This window comes from Tachysurus fulvidraco, chromosome 1 (assembly GCF_022655615.1).
Source record: "Tachysurus fulvidraco isolate hzauxx_2018 chromosome 1, HZAU_PFXX_2.0, whole genome shotgun sequence".
NCBI lineage: Eukaryota > Metazoa > Chordata > Actinopteri > Siluriformes > Bagridae > Tachysurus > Tachysurus fulvidraco.
In genome coordinates, this window is record NC_062518.1 from 7,085,065 (window position 1) to 7,097,111 (window position 12,047).

Here is a 12,047-nt window from a genome sequence, read left to right on the forward strand (position 1 = left end):
GGACCTGGATGTAAGGCAGAAGCTCCAGAACTCGGAGGAGATGAAAAAAGTCTGGTTTCCCGGCAGACTATGTTCATGAAAGCAAAATCAAAAAGTGAAGCTGTTGTAAAGGCTGTAAAGCTTTATTGTGGCGGCAGACATCGCAAAATCTGCCCGGCCCTTTAATGAGGGAGAGTTTGTCAAAAAAGTGTATGGTCAAAGTTTGCGAAATGAACACCACTGATGTGTCTTTTATTTCAAATTTAATTTCTTATGTGTTTGTAATATCAAGCTCTGGTTGTTCCAAATCCTGTATTTAAGCAAAACTAAAGTTTGTTTCCATATGAAAAAAGTTGAACATTACAAATCAGTTGCAGTTAATTTTTCAATAAATATTCAGTTTGGCCGGTGACTTTATCTCAGTTTTATATTTTGGCCCGTCTAGAACATTCTGTACCGTCTAAAACATACTGTACCGTCTACAACATACTGTACCGTCTAGAACATACTGTACCGTCTAGAACATACTGTACCGTCTAGAACATACTGTACCGTCTAGAACATACTGTACCGTCTACAACATTCTCTACCATCTATAAACGTCTATAACATTGTAAACCGTCTATAACATTCTGCACCGCCTATAACATTCTGTAACGTCCAGAACATACTGTACTGTCTACACCAAACTGAACCGTCTACAACATACTGTACCATCTATAAACGTCTATACTGTCTATAACATTCTGTACTGTTTATAACATTCTGTACTGTCTATAACATTCTGTACCATCTACAACATACTGTACTGTCTACACCAAACTGAACCGTCTACAACATACTGTACCGTCTATAAACGTCTATAACATTCTGTACCGTCTATAACATACTTTACCGTCTGTAACATAGCAGTCACATGCCTCTAGTACATGAAAAATAATACAGAATGATGAACAGCTTGGTGAGAGAAGAATATGGGAATTTCTTTGTTGTATATAATATATGTGTCTTGCACTCTGTATATGTTTAGCAACAATGCACAAGTAAAGAAATATGTTAAAAATAATGGTCATATATTAACACACAAAAACACAATATAAAAAGCATGAGTAAGGTCAAGCTTCCTGGGAGTTGACAAAACCTGTGACAAATATAGTCTTTGTCTAGCTGTGTGCATTTATTTGCGTGTGAATGTGTGTGTGTGTGTGTGTGTGTGTGTGTGTGTGTGTGTGTGTGTGTGTGTGTGTGTGTGTGTGTGTGTTTGCGTGTGAGCCTCTAGAATGTTATTTATACCCACATATTCTCCGCCTCTATAATAGCAATAAATTGGTGAATCAGATCTTTAATTAGTTTTGTTAGACAAAAGCACAGACTTGATGATCTGTGCATAATGGCACATCAAATGTCTGAGTCACATTCACAAGCAACTTGTATGTCCTATGAAAAAGATTAGCAGATAATTCAATTTGGTTTGTACAGTATTTAGCTAGTATTTGGGTGAATTAAACCATCTAAACCAACCATAGAGGGAAATAGTGCATATCCACAAATGTGGGCTGTAGGAAACGGGACAGGGTGATTAAGCCTTCACTCTATCGTCTGTGCTCAGAGATTGTCCTGAGAAATGGCAATAGAAAGTAATTTTGGTGCACTGTGGGCGAAGGCGTGACCATTTCAGACCACAAAAATAGCAGCTGGATAAGAATGAGAGGAGAACTGGTTTACACCCATCCAAGTAATCACTAAAGTATCAAGTTTAGCCACCAAGATTTAATGCCTGAACAAATACAGAGCCTTATTTATAAAGTGAAAGAGTCTTTAATTAACACACAAGCTATTTTAAGTTATTTGTTCTTTAATATATGATGCTGATGAAAAACATGCTGTCAGGGATGAGAGGTTTTTCCAGACACTGACTGAATATGGAGACCTGGAGCTCTAGAGATGGAAGAGATCATTTGATGGGTGTGTGATAATATTTCCTCACAAATTCCATCAAAGCAGATAGATATCGGTTGGTGTGATTTAAATTAAACATTGGCACATGCCCATAATGCACACACGCTCTTACCGAGGCTGGTGGGCTTTATGAGTTCGTCGAGCACGTCGTAGAAGGGCAGCCTCTGTAGTTTGACGTCGGGGTGGACGGGGTGGAGCGAGGAGGGCAGGTGGGGTAGCGCCAGCTCATGCTTGGGCCCCAGAAGCGATATGGGCAGCAGTTGGGAGGTGGGTGATGCATGTCCATCAAAGGACAGCTGGGTGAGGCCGGTGGGCAGTGATACGGCAGGCGCGTGCACCCCCTGCAGGGCGAGCTCGGCTGGCGAGAGCAGTTTAGTGGGGAAGCGGCGCCTGTACAGCTCCTTGATCTTCATGTGTACGGCCGGACTGCAGCCAGCCTTCAGCAGGTGTAGCGCTTTGGTCAGCAGCTCGTGCTTCCGGCCATGTTTATTGCGCCCGGCGTAGCCCAGCAGAACCTGCAGCTCCGACACCCGCAGGCTCATTACCATTTGCTGCAGGACAGAAAAAAGAGAGTTGGAATATCACTAACCCAAAAAGTTTGGAAAATGCTGTTCATTTACATTAGACATACATGTGATTAGGGCTGGATGATATGATGCTATAATACCGATATCATGGACATTTCTGAGACAATAACAGGAACATGACAAACTCTCACTGGAAACAACTGATTTGAATTATATCCAATTTTCCGGAATTACATCCAGTAGCTACATCCTGTGATTTTTTGCACCCCAAAGTGGCTTATAAATTCGGAATACATTTTGTAAGTAAAAATATCGGTCACAAAATGATGTCTGTAACGCAATGTTGTAGAGAACAAGACACGCAAACTGTAGAATAACATCATCACACTTCTGTAGCATGACTCACCCAGCACAGTTCAGACTGTTTACCCACCAAACACAGACCATAGACCCCCTCCACCCAACACACACACATACGCACACACACAGGAATGCACTAAAAACAGAGATTGCACAAACACAGACATCCCTATATACAAACAGATACTATAGATAGACAAACATATAGAACGAAAGAAACACAAACACAAGATCCACAAAAAAAATCTATATCCTATCTTAAATCTAACACACACACACACACACACACACACACACACACACGCACGCACACACCAGCTCAGTCACTGCAATCTAGTGAGCTGGACAATGAAATATTCATGAAGAGAACACACCACTGCAGAACACACATACACACTCACATAAACACTCCCACACACACACATAAACACACCCACCCGCATCCACACACTTGAGAAAGCATCGTTTTATAACCTGAGGCTTAAAAAGAGTAAAAACCAATAAACGGTATAACAAGTTTGCACACATTTTTAGTTCTTAAATAACATACACACACACACCTGGAAAACATTATAGCACTATTATTAAGGCTTATCATTCGTGCACACACACACACACACACACACACACACACACACACACACACACACACACACACACACACACACACACACACAGGTCTGTGTGTGGTCACCTGGACTCAAGCTCATCTGTGTTTAAAGTCTGTGTAGATTTAACCTGCTTCGATCCAGAAGTGAACAGCAAGGACACTGCATTTAACGTTTTTTATTCCATCTGTGGTTCTGATGCATACATTACAACCTGAACTGATTAGACTTCATTTCACTCTGGCATGTAGCTATTCAAAAGCTTGATCAAACCCCGGCATTCACTGTGTGAGGAAATCTTACTTAGCTAGGATCTTTAGGCAGACTGACGTTGAGGCAGATTTTTTTTTACCATCGCTTTTGTTATCCAACATGATCTATGCGGAGAGACAGCGCAGGCAAGATTAGAAAGCAAATAAAACAGTTTCACATCATTTAGATGAAATATATTTATGGTTTGGTAAAGCAGTGTGTTGACGTATATTATAGGGAAAGGAAAAAAAATATTTGGGCCAAAAGCTATGTTTTGTCTTTTGACTGAAATAAGGCCTTTTTTCCCTAGACCACAACATATAAATATTAGAAAGAGAGAGCAAGTGAGGGAGACAGAGAGGACAGAGAGAGAGAGAGAGAGAGAGAGAGAGAGAGAGAGAGAGAGAGAGAGAGAACACCATTCAGGGACTGATATCAGGCCATCAGCTGCAAAAAGGAGGCAGACTGAAGATCAGTAGAGAAAAAAGAATGAATTTGGTTAAAAACTGTAATAAATGGAAAAGACCTAAACTGGAAATGTTTAATACAATAATAATAATAGTAATAGTAATAATAATAATAATAACAATAATAATAAAGACAATAATAATCTTAAATTCATAGTGCATGGTACATCATTTAGGACACAAATCTGTTTTATGCATTACGATTGATTTATGTGCAAGTCATTGCTTAGCTATGTGTTTCAACATAAAACATAAAATCATTAAAATTCTAGTAGTTTTAAACGACAAAGAATAAATCAGATGGGTTTAGAGATCGGGCAATACTGAAGGTCTGAAAGTGGAAAAAAGTGGGATCATGACATCTGTAAAAAATATAGAATCTTGTGATACATAAAGCTATATTCACAATTTATTCATTCTTTTCTGAATAAAGAAACATCACTCAAACCCTATGACACCACACACAAATTCATCTTCTTCTTTCCAATCTCTTCCAATTATCTTTTCCATGAGGTCCATATTTATATTTTTGGTAAAACTGTTAGATTTCAGACAGAGTGAAACACAATGCTGACCAGTTAAACATCATCCTCTCATTATCAAACCTCTCTGGCGGCCCTGGGTTTTGAACTGTAAATCACAAGTCCAGAACAATCACCAGTGAGCCATCACTGTTCCCACAATCTCCACGATCTCACAGCCCTAACACGTGATTCCACCGAGACACACAGACCATCTGTGCTGCAGCTGCAATGAAACTATTAACACTGTGATTTACAGAAAAATCCTAATAAGACAAATAAATAATCTTTAGAGGAATTTAAGTTGCATCATGAAACTGGGCAGCGTTTTATTCTTACTGTCGATACCCAGAATGTGTTCAGAGAAGCCAATACAGGTCAAGCTAACATCATGAAAGCATACCACCTGTAACAGAGATACACTTGTTTTTAAACATGGCACCTACATTAACTGCAGATTTCCCGAAATAATCTACAATTCATGCAGTACACATGACTGGAGTGAATAATACATAACTCAGCCCATACAGAGGAGTGAATAATTCACAGCAGTACCAAAAAAAACAAGGGAGCGGAAGGCAGAAGGAGAGGATTATGCATGGAGTGAGGAAACATGGCTCAATAAAAATGGACAGAAAGAGTGAACACTAGAGAGTAAATGAAAGCAGGAATGGAGGAATTAAAAAGAGACAGAGAAAAAAAGAAAAACCTATAAAGGAGAACGATAGATGGTAAGAGAAAAGAGAGAGGGTGCAGAGTGAAAACAAAAGTGCAACAGAAAATGAGCATATTTGTGTGTGTGTGTGTGTGTGAGTGAGAGAGAGAGAGAGAGAGAGAGAGAGAGAGAGAGAGAGAGAGAGAGAGAGAGAGAACAGAGTGATGGTCATGCAAAAAAAAAAAAAAAAAAACAGTGAGAGCGAGAGAGTGATTGACGTCCTAGAGACAGTGAGCTATAAACGGGAGAGGGACAGAAATAAAGGTAGCAAAAAAGAGGTAAGAGACAGAGAGAAAGAAAGATGAGAGTGAGAGAGTGGTGTATGTGGGGGAGGAGAAAAGGGGGGTAAGTTAAGAGTGAGAGAGGATGTGTGTGCGTGTGTGTGTGTGTGGTGGATGTGGGGGAGGAGTAAAGGAGTAAGATAAGAGTGAGAGAGGATGTGTGTGTGTTTGTTTGTGTGTGTGTGAGAGAGTGAGTGAGAGAGTAGTGGATGTGGGGGAGGAGAAAAGGGGGGTAAGTTAAGAGTGAGAGAGGATGTGTGTGTGTGTGTGTGTGTATGTGTGTGTGTGTGTGTGTGTGTGTGTGGTGTATGTGGGGAGGGGGAGTGGAGGAGTAAAATAAGAGTGAGAGAGGATGTGTGTGTGTTTGTGTGTGTGTGAGAGAGTGAGTGAGAGAGTAGTGGATGTGGGGGAGGAGAAAAGGGGGGTAAGTTAAGAGTGAGAGAGGATGTGTGTGTGTGTGTGTGTGTGTGTGTGTGTGTGTGTGTGTGTGTGTGTGTGTGTGTGTGTGTGTGTGTGTATGTGTGTGGGTGTGTGGGTGTGTGTGTGTGGGTGGGTGTGAGTGAGACAGAGAGAGAAAGCGGCATATATGAGGGAGAGAGTAGTGGATGTGGGGGAGGGAGAGAGAAGGAAGAGTGAGGGTGTGTGTGTGTGTGTGAGAGAGAGAGAGAAGACGCTATGAGGGCGAGAGCAGTGGATGTGGGGGAGGGATGAGAGAGAGAGAGAGAGAGAGAGAGAGAGAGAGAGAGAGAGAGAGAGGAACAAGCGCCATAGTGATGGGGGAAGGGTTCAGATATGAGCTGCTGAGCTTCCAAAACAAATGAAAATCACACACACACACATACACACGCACAACACAAAGGTGGCGAGCTTCAATAAACCCCCCCCCCACACACACACACACACAGGCACACACACACACACACAAGTAGTAAAAACATAGCAGGCATGAGATTTTTTTTGAAAGTGTCTGTCTGAGAGCCGAGCCTGTCAATCAAGTCACTCTTTACTCTGGCAACCTCATCACTGCCTGACTCCCGCTCTCTCCCTCTCACTCACACACAGTTGAGTCTGCGTATATACACACACACACACACACACACACACACACACACACACACACACACACACACACACACACACACACACACAGGCACTCTCTCACTTTCACCCTCTCTCTAATATTTATAATAATAATAACGAGTGGAGTGTGGGTGAAGAAATGCAGCAAGGTTTCCAAAAGTAATATTAAACGTAAGAATAACAGTTAAAGTACAAAACAGGTGGTTTACCTGTTGTAAAAGAAAATGATCAAAACAATAAAGTGAAAATCCCCCCTGGCTTTTAAACAAGCCTGAGATTCTAAAAAAAGTTCCAGTTTCAGTTCAGTCACCGAGTTGAAGACCGTTATGAATTTAACATGGCTGTGAGTCTGTACCATGAACACATCTCATGGTGAGCAGCTCAGCTCACAACCTCATGTTTAAGTGAGAATGAGGTCCGTTACTGCGGTCTGAAGCAGACATACTGTATTAGATAGATAATCAGGGGAGCGATACGAAGGAATATTCCACACATTAGCTCTATCATAAAACACCGTGAAGACAATCATCGACAGACAGGTGGAGAAAAAGGGCCACGACGACATTAACCAAGAACAGGGCGTTCTACAAAACCTGATGAGGATTCTTAAGAACAAAAAAAAAGCTTGCCAGGGAGTCTACAAAAAGACCTACGGCAACATTACAGGAGCTGCTGAAATATCTAGTAAGTACTGGATGTTCTCTGCACGTGACAACAATCTCTCACATTCTTCACAAATCTGAGCTTTGGATTGGACGGTAGACAGAAACCTAAAAAATAAAAGCCCATCTAAACCCCCCCCCCAAACCATGTGTCCATTATGGTCTAACGAGACCGTGGTAGAAAGTCTAGGACGTAATTCTCAATAAAACAAACTTTTGTGGAAAATCAAGATATCTTATCAGGGTGGAGCATGGTGGTGGCAGCACTGATGATATGAGGCTGCCTCTATTGAGCTGTGACTTGGGCTCTAGATAAGATAGTCAAGATAGAAGGATTCATGAATTACCCCAAATACCAATCCATTTTGGCATGAAAGTTGCAGGCAACGAGTCATCGAATCAAAGTCTGCAAAGGAATGGCTTAAGAGGAGGATGATACATTTTGGAAGCCCAGTCAGTTCTCAGATCAAAATCCTATCAAAAAACCTGTGGAATGACTTGAATCGGACTGCACAAGAGATCCTCTCACAGTTTGATAGATCTGGAGCAGGGGCGGTTCTAGGATTTCATCTTTAGGGGGTTTTAGCCCTCAGTGAGAATTTAAAACAAGAAGTTTTATATTATATGACTACATAGTAAGCCAAAAGTTATGGTATTATTAAATGGCAAAAGTGGACACCAAAATTTTGGTGTAATGTAATGATGCCAGTCTTGAATCAAATCAGTTCATGTATGTGTGCATTCTCTACAAACAGTGCGTCCAATGAATGCAGTCATTAATAAAAAAAATATTCACAAGACAAAGACCAAATCAATAAATGTTATTTTTATTTAGTATTGAATGGATTGTTTGCATTAATATTTCGTTTGTGCTACAACTCTGGTAATAAGAATAGCCTCCAGCTCTGACTGCGTGTGCTCGCTGCGCGTGCCTGAGCTTCTCCGTTCAAATAAAGCAGACAGCTGAAGACGCACTTTTGAAAGACTACAACACACGTGCGTAAAAGAAAAGTAAAAAAAAAATCACTCTTGGATCAAACTAATAAATTATTTTCTTTCCCATCGATGACATGTCCTGCATTTAACGTAAATTTTATTGTTTATTTATGAAAGTAAAAATTTTACTTTTAGTTTTAGGGTGGCTGAGATCACAGACAGGGGGGCTGGAGCCACCCTAAAAAAGGCCTAGAACTGCCCCTGGTCTGGAGCAATTCTGCAAGTAAGAATGAAATATCATTTCCGATTCTAGATGTGCTGGTTGAAGCTGGTAACCTCAAAAAAAGACCCCAAAATGACTGAGTGCTGTATTCCAAGCAAACTTTTTTGTTTTTCACTTGCACTTAAAAGGTAGAACAGATGTGACATGATTTATATTGGTTTCTTTCCCCACACACACACACACACATACTCAAACGCCTGTAATTTTGACAACGTTGCGTAGATGTTTTATATCTGTAAACCTGTGATTTACCTTTCAGTTGCAAAACTGAAAGCTGCTGTGAAAGAAAATTAATCGATACCTTCATACAGTGCTGTCGTGTAATATGTGTTAATAATGGTTTAAGATGAATGTTGATTAAGAAGCATCGATAACCGTTTTAGGATTATTTTTGTACGAGTTCTATTCAGCTAGCGACTCACGCTATGCATGGATAAACCTTTCACCTTTGCTTTCTTTAAACCTCATAGCTTATTAGTGTACGTCCTGGCAAAGTTAGCTTCACAAGTTTTTCTTATGTTTAAGAAGTGTGTGTGATTCACACCTGTGACCTCATGAGACTGACGTGACGTTTGGAGGTTTAAGCTGGCACAAACCCGCTGAGGTAAACGTGTCAGGATGGCAGAGTGTCAGCGCTCTGGGTGACAGACGAGGTTGTATTTCTCTTCGGAAATTATAATTTGACCTCCTTTAGTCCCCTCAAACCTGATTTAGCACACTGTTGTCCTCAAAGCCGTTCTTTTTGTTGGACCTGAAGAATGTGTCTTGCCGTGTAGACTCATGTAATCAAGCAATCAAATAAATAAATAAATAAATAAATATAATTACAGGTGATCGAGTCACCCAGATTTTGAAGAAATCTTAATCAAATCATATAAATAAGCTCCAAAGCAGACTGTTCCATTCAGACGTGATTCTCTACTTACTACACTGATACTAGGCCTAATTTACATTTGCTACAAGGAAATTTACATTTATTAAATCTAGCACTGGCGCCTATGGAGGAAGTGCATATAAATGAGCACAATTCTGAAGATGAGGAACTTTAAAACCACCCTTGCGGCTGGTGAGATTTCCATCATTTTTTATTTTTTTTTAATCTGAAAGCCAGCAATTATTAGCAGAACTGACAGGAACCCAAGCATACACGTTTGCACCCAAGCTTGTTTTCGGTACACGGAAGAGGAATATGAAATGGTAATCAATCCAAATATTGTACAGCTCAACTCAGACACTATTAATAGTCACCAAGGCGTTAAGGTATAAAGTTAAATAATGATGTGATTGCTTAATAATGATGTGATTGCTTAAGAGAAAAAAAAGTTCATGTAAAGCAGTGTATGTTTAATATGTAAGATTAAAACCTATTACTATATCTGTACAGCATTTCAGGAACAGAGCGATGCCACTCAACACACTAATGCACATACGGAACGGTGCACAGCAATTTCTATACGAAATGCAAATATATCGTCGAAGTGAACGTGACTGGATGACGATTGCTGTGAATTATATACAAGCTGCTCTACTTCCTATTGATATTTATTAACTAAACGCCCTGAGATGCTATTCCAACTGATGACTATCAGACCATCAACCAGTTTTTGTCATTAGCAGTCAGCCCTCATCACGTTCATCGTCAGGATCACTTGTGCATGCAGAAATCAGAGCTATAGGATTGGGCTGTTCAGTGGATCATCGCAGGAGAATTTATCAAGTAACTCAGTTTTTAGCACAGAGTTTTCTTTCTTTTTTTTTATCCGTTTATCTGTTGTAGTTATGATTCACCAAATCACTGAGCATAAGGTTTATTTGAATAGATTTACAGTGAAATGGTGATCCTGATCGAAGGACGGGGTTCGTTTTCCATGGAGAGTTACGGCAATGTGATTATTACCCGAGCGTCTCTGAAATTTAAACCTGTCTAAATCCGTCGCTTCAGTCTTTTGTTACATGTATGGAAAGATTACACCATATTTTATCTTTTACAAAATGACCATTAGATATTAATATAGACCAATATTTATCCAGTCCCAATGAATATGTTAGTAAATATTTTTTTTTACAAGGACTTATATGAGTTTAGGTAAGTTATTGAGTTCCTAGCACACGTATGGGCTTCATACATGTCACACGACCTACTAATAATCAAAGCCCTACTATAAGCACTTATAATAAAGGTCAGTGCCTTTGTGACTTAGACAACAAGCACTATTTCTGTGTACAGATGTACTCTAGCAATATTATTCAACCGAATGAAATCCTGAAATCTTCTCCCATCCATATAATACTTAACACGATGATGATGAAATACCAGTTCTGACATACACTATGTGGCCAAAAGTTTTTGAACACGTAACTATCAAAGCCATGTGTGTTTGTAGAACAACTCGTTCCAGATTTAGTTCCCCTGTGCTGTTTTTATAACCTCCACCACTGTTCTAGGAAGGCTTTCCACCAGATTGTAGAGCATTACTTTGTGGATATGTGCTCATTCGGCCACAAGAGCACGAGCTAAGACACTGGTGTCAGGTGAAGAGGCCTAAGGCACAGTCAGTATTCTAGTTCATCCCAAGGGTGATCAGTGGGGTCCAGGTCAGGGCTCTGTGAAGGCCACTTTTCCTATGAAACTTTTCCAAACCGTGTGTTTATAAATGTCACTTTTGTGTACCAGGACATGCTGGAACAGGTTTGGAAGTCTTAGGGCCTTTTTACACCTGGTCACTTCATGTGTTTTCTCTGATCCGATAGCTATCTGATTTGTTGAAACTGTTCCATTTACATCAGACCACATAAATACGTCTCGGCGAATCGGATATCGATCCGATCCTTCTACTCCCGCCCAAAATGCAAATATATTTTACCTCATTTTCAGGGTAATTGGAAATGGAACACGCTTTGGTGTATGTGCCTTTCAGAGCGCAACGGTCAAAAAGAAGACAAAAAAACTTGTAATGAAGGTTATGCTACAAAAAACAGCATTTACTGTTTACTGCATTTTCGCTGGTGGCAGCAGCACATTTTAAGACACAACGAGACGCCTGGGTGAAAGAACACTTGTGAGTGACGTACTTCCGTTTGGGAGGAGTTTAGCGCTGACGTATGTGGCTTGAACAACCACATTCATTTACACCTGTCCAGTTTCATCTGATATGCGTCCTAGACCACCTCCTGAAGTGGTCTGAACGACTGGATTTATATCCGTCTCGAAACCGTTTCGGAGGGCAAGAGCACACAAAAAACATTCTATTTACTTCTGTGCTTCCAGTTTGGTGTCCACACACTTTTAGCTCATATAGCGTACTACTGAACATTGTACAATGCCGCTTGTAGCAGCAAAACAGAAACATCTTTAGTTATCAAATCCTTCCACATGCCTCATTCAATGCAGTGGACCCAGGCTTGGGTTGAAGGTTA

General features: G+C 40.4%; 1 protein-coding gene across 2 annotated transcripts in view; it reads right to left on the reverse strand.

The window, feature by feature from the left end:
• Positions 1-12,047, reverse strand: part of pias1a (protein inhibitor of activated STAT, 1a) — a 48,847-nt gene that overhangs the window by 23,062 nt on the left and 13,738 nt on the right. The window contains exons 1-2 of one of the 2 annotated variants that reach the window (XM_027137032.2): positions 3,737-3,824; positions 2,051-2,489 (exon numbers count right to left, since the gene is read on the reverse strand). In XM_027137032.2, the coding sequence (XP_026992833.1) occupies positions 2,051-2,486 (436 nt within the window). In that variant the 5' untranslated portion in view covers positions 2,487-2,489; positions 3,737-3,824. Of the gene's footprint in view, positions 1-2,050; positions 2,490-3,736; positions 3,825-12,047 lie in introns of those variants that run through there. The other variant, XM_027137031.2, reaches the window with a different exon arrangement.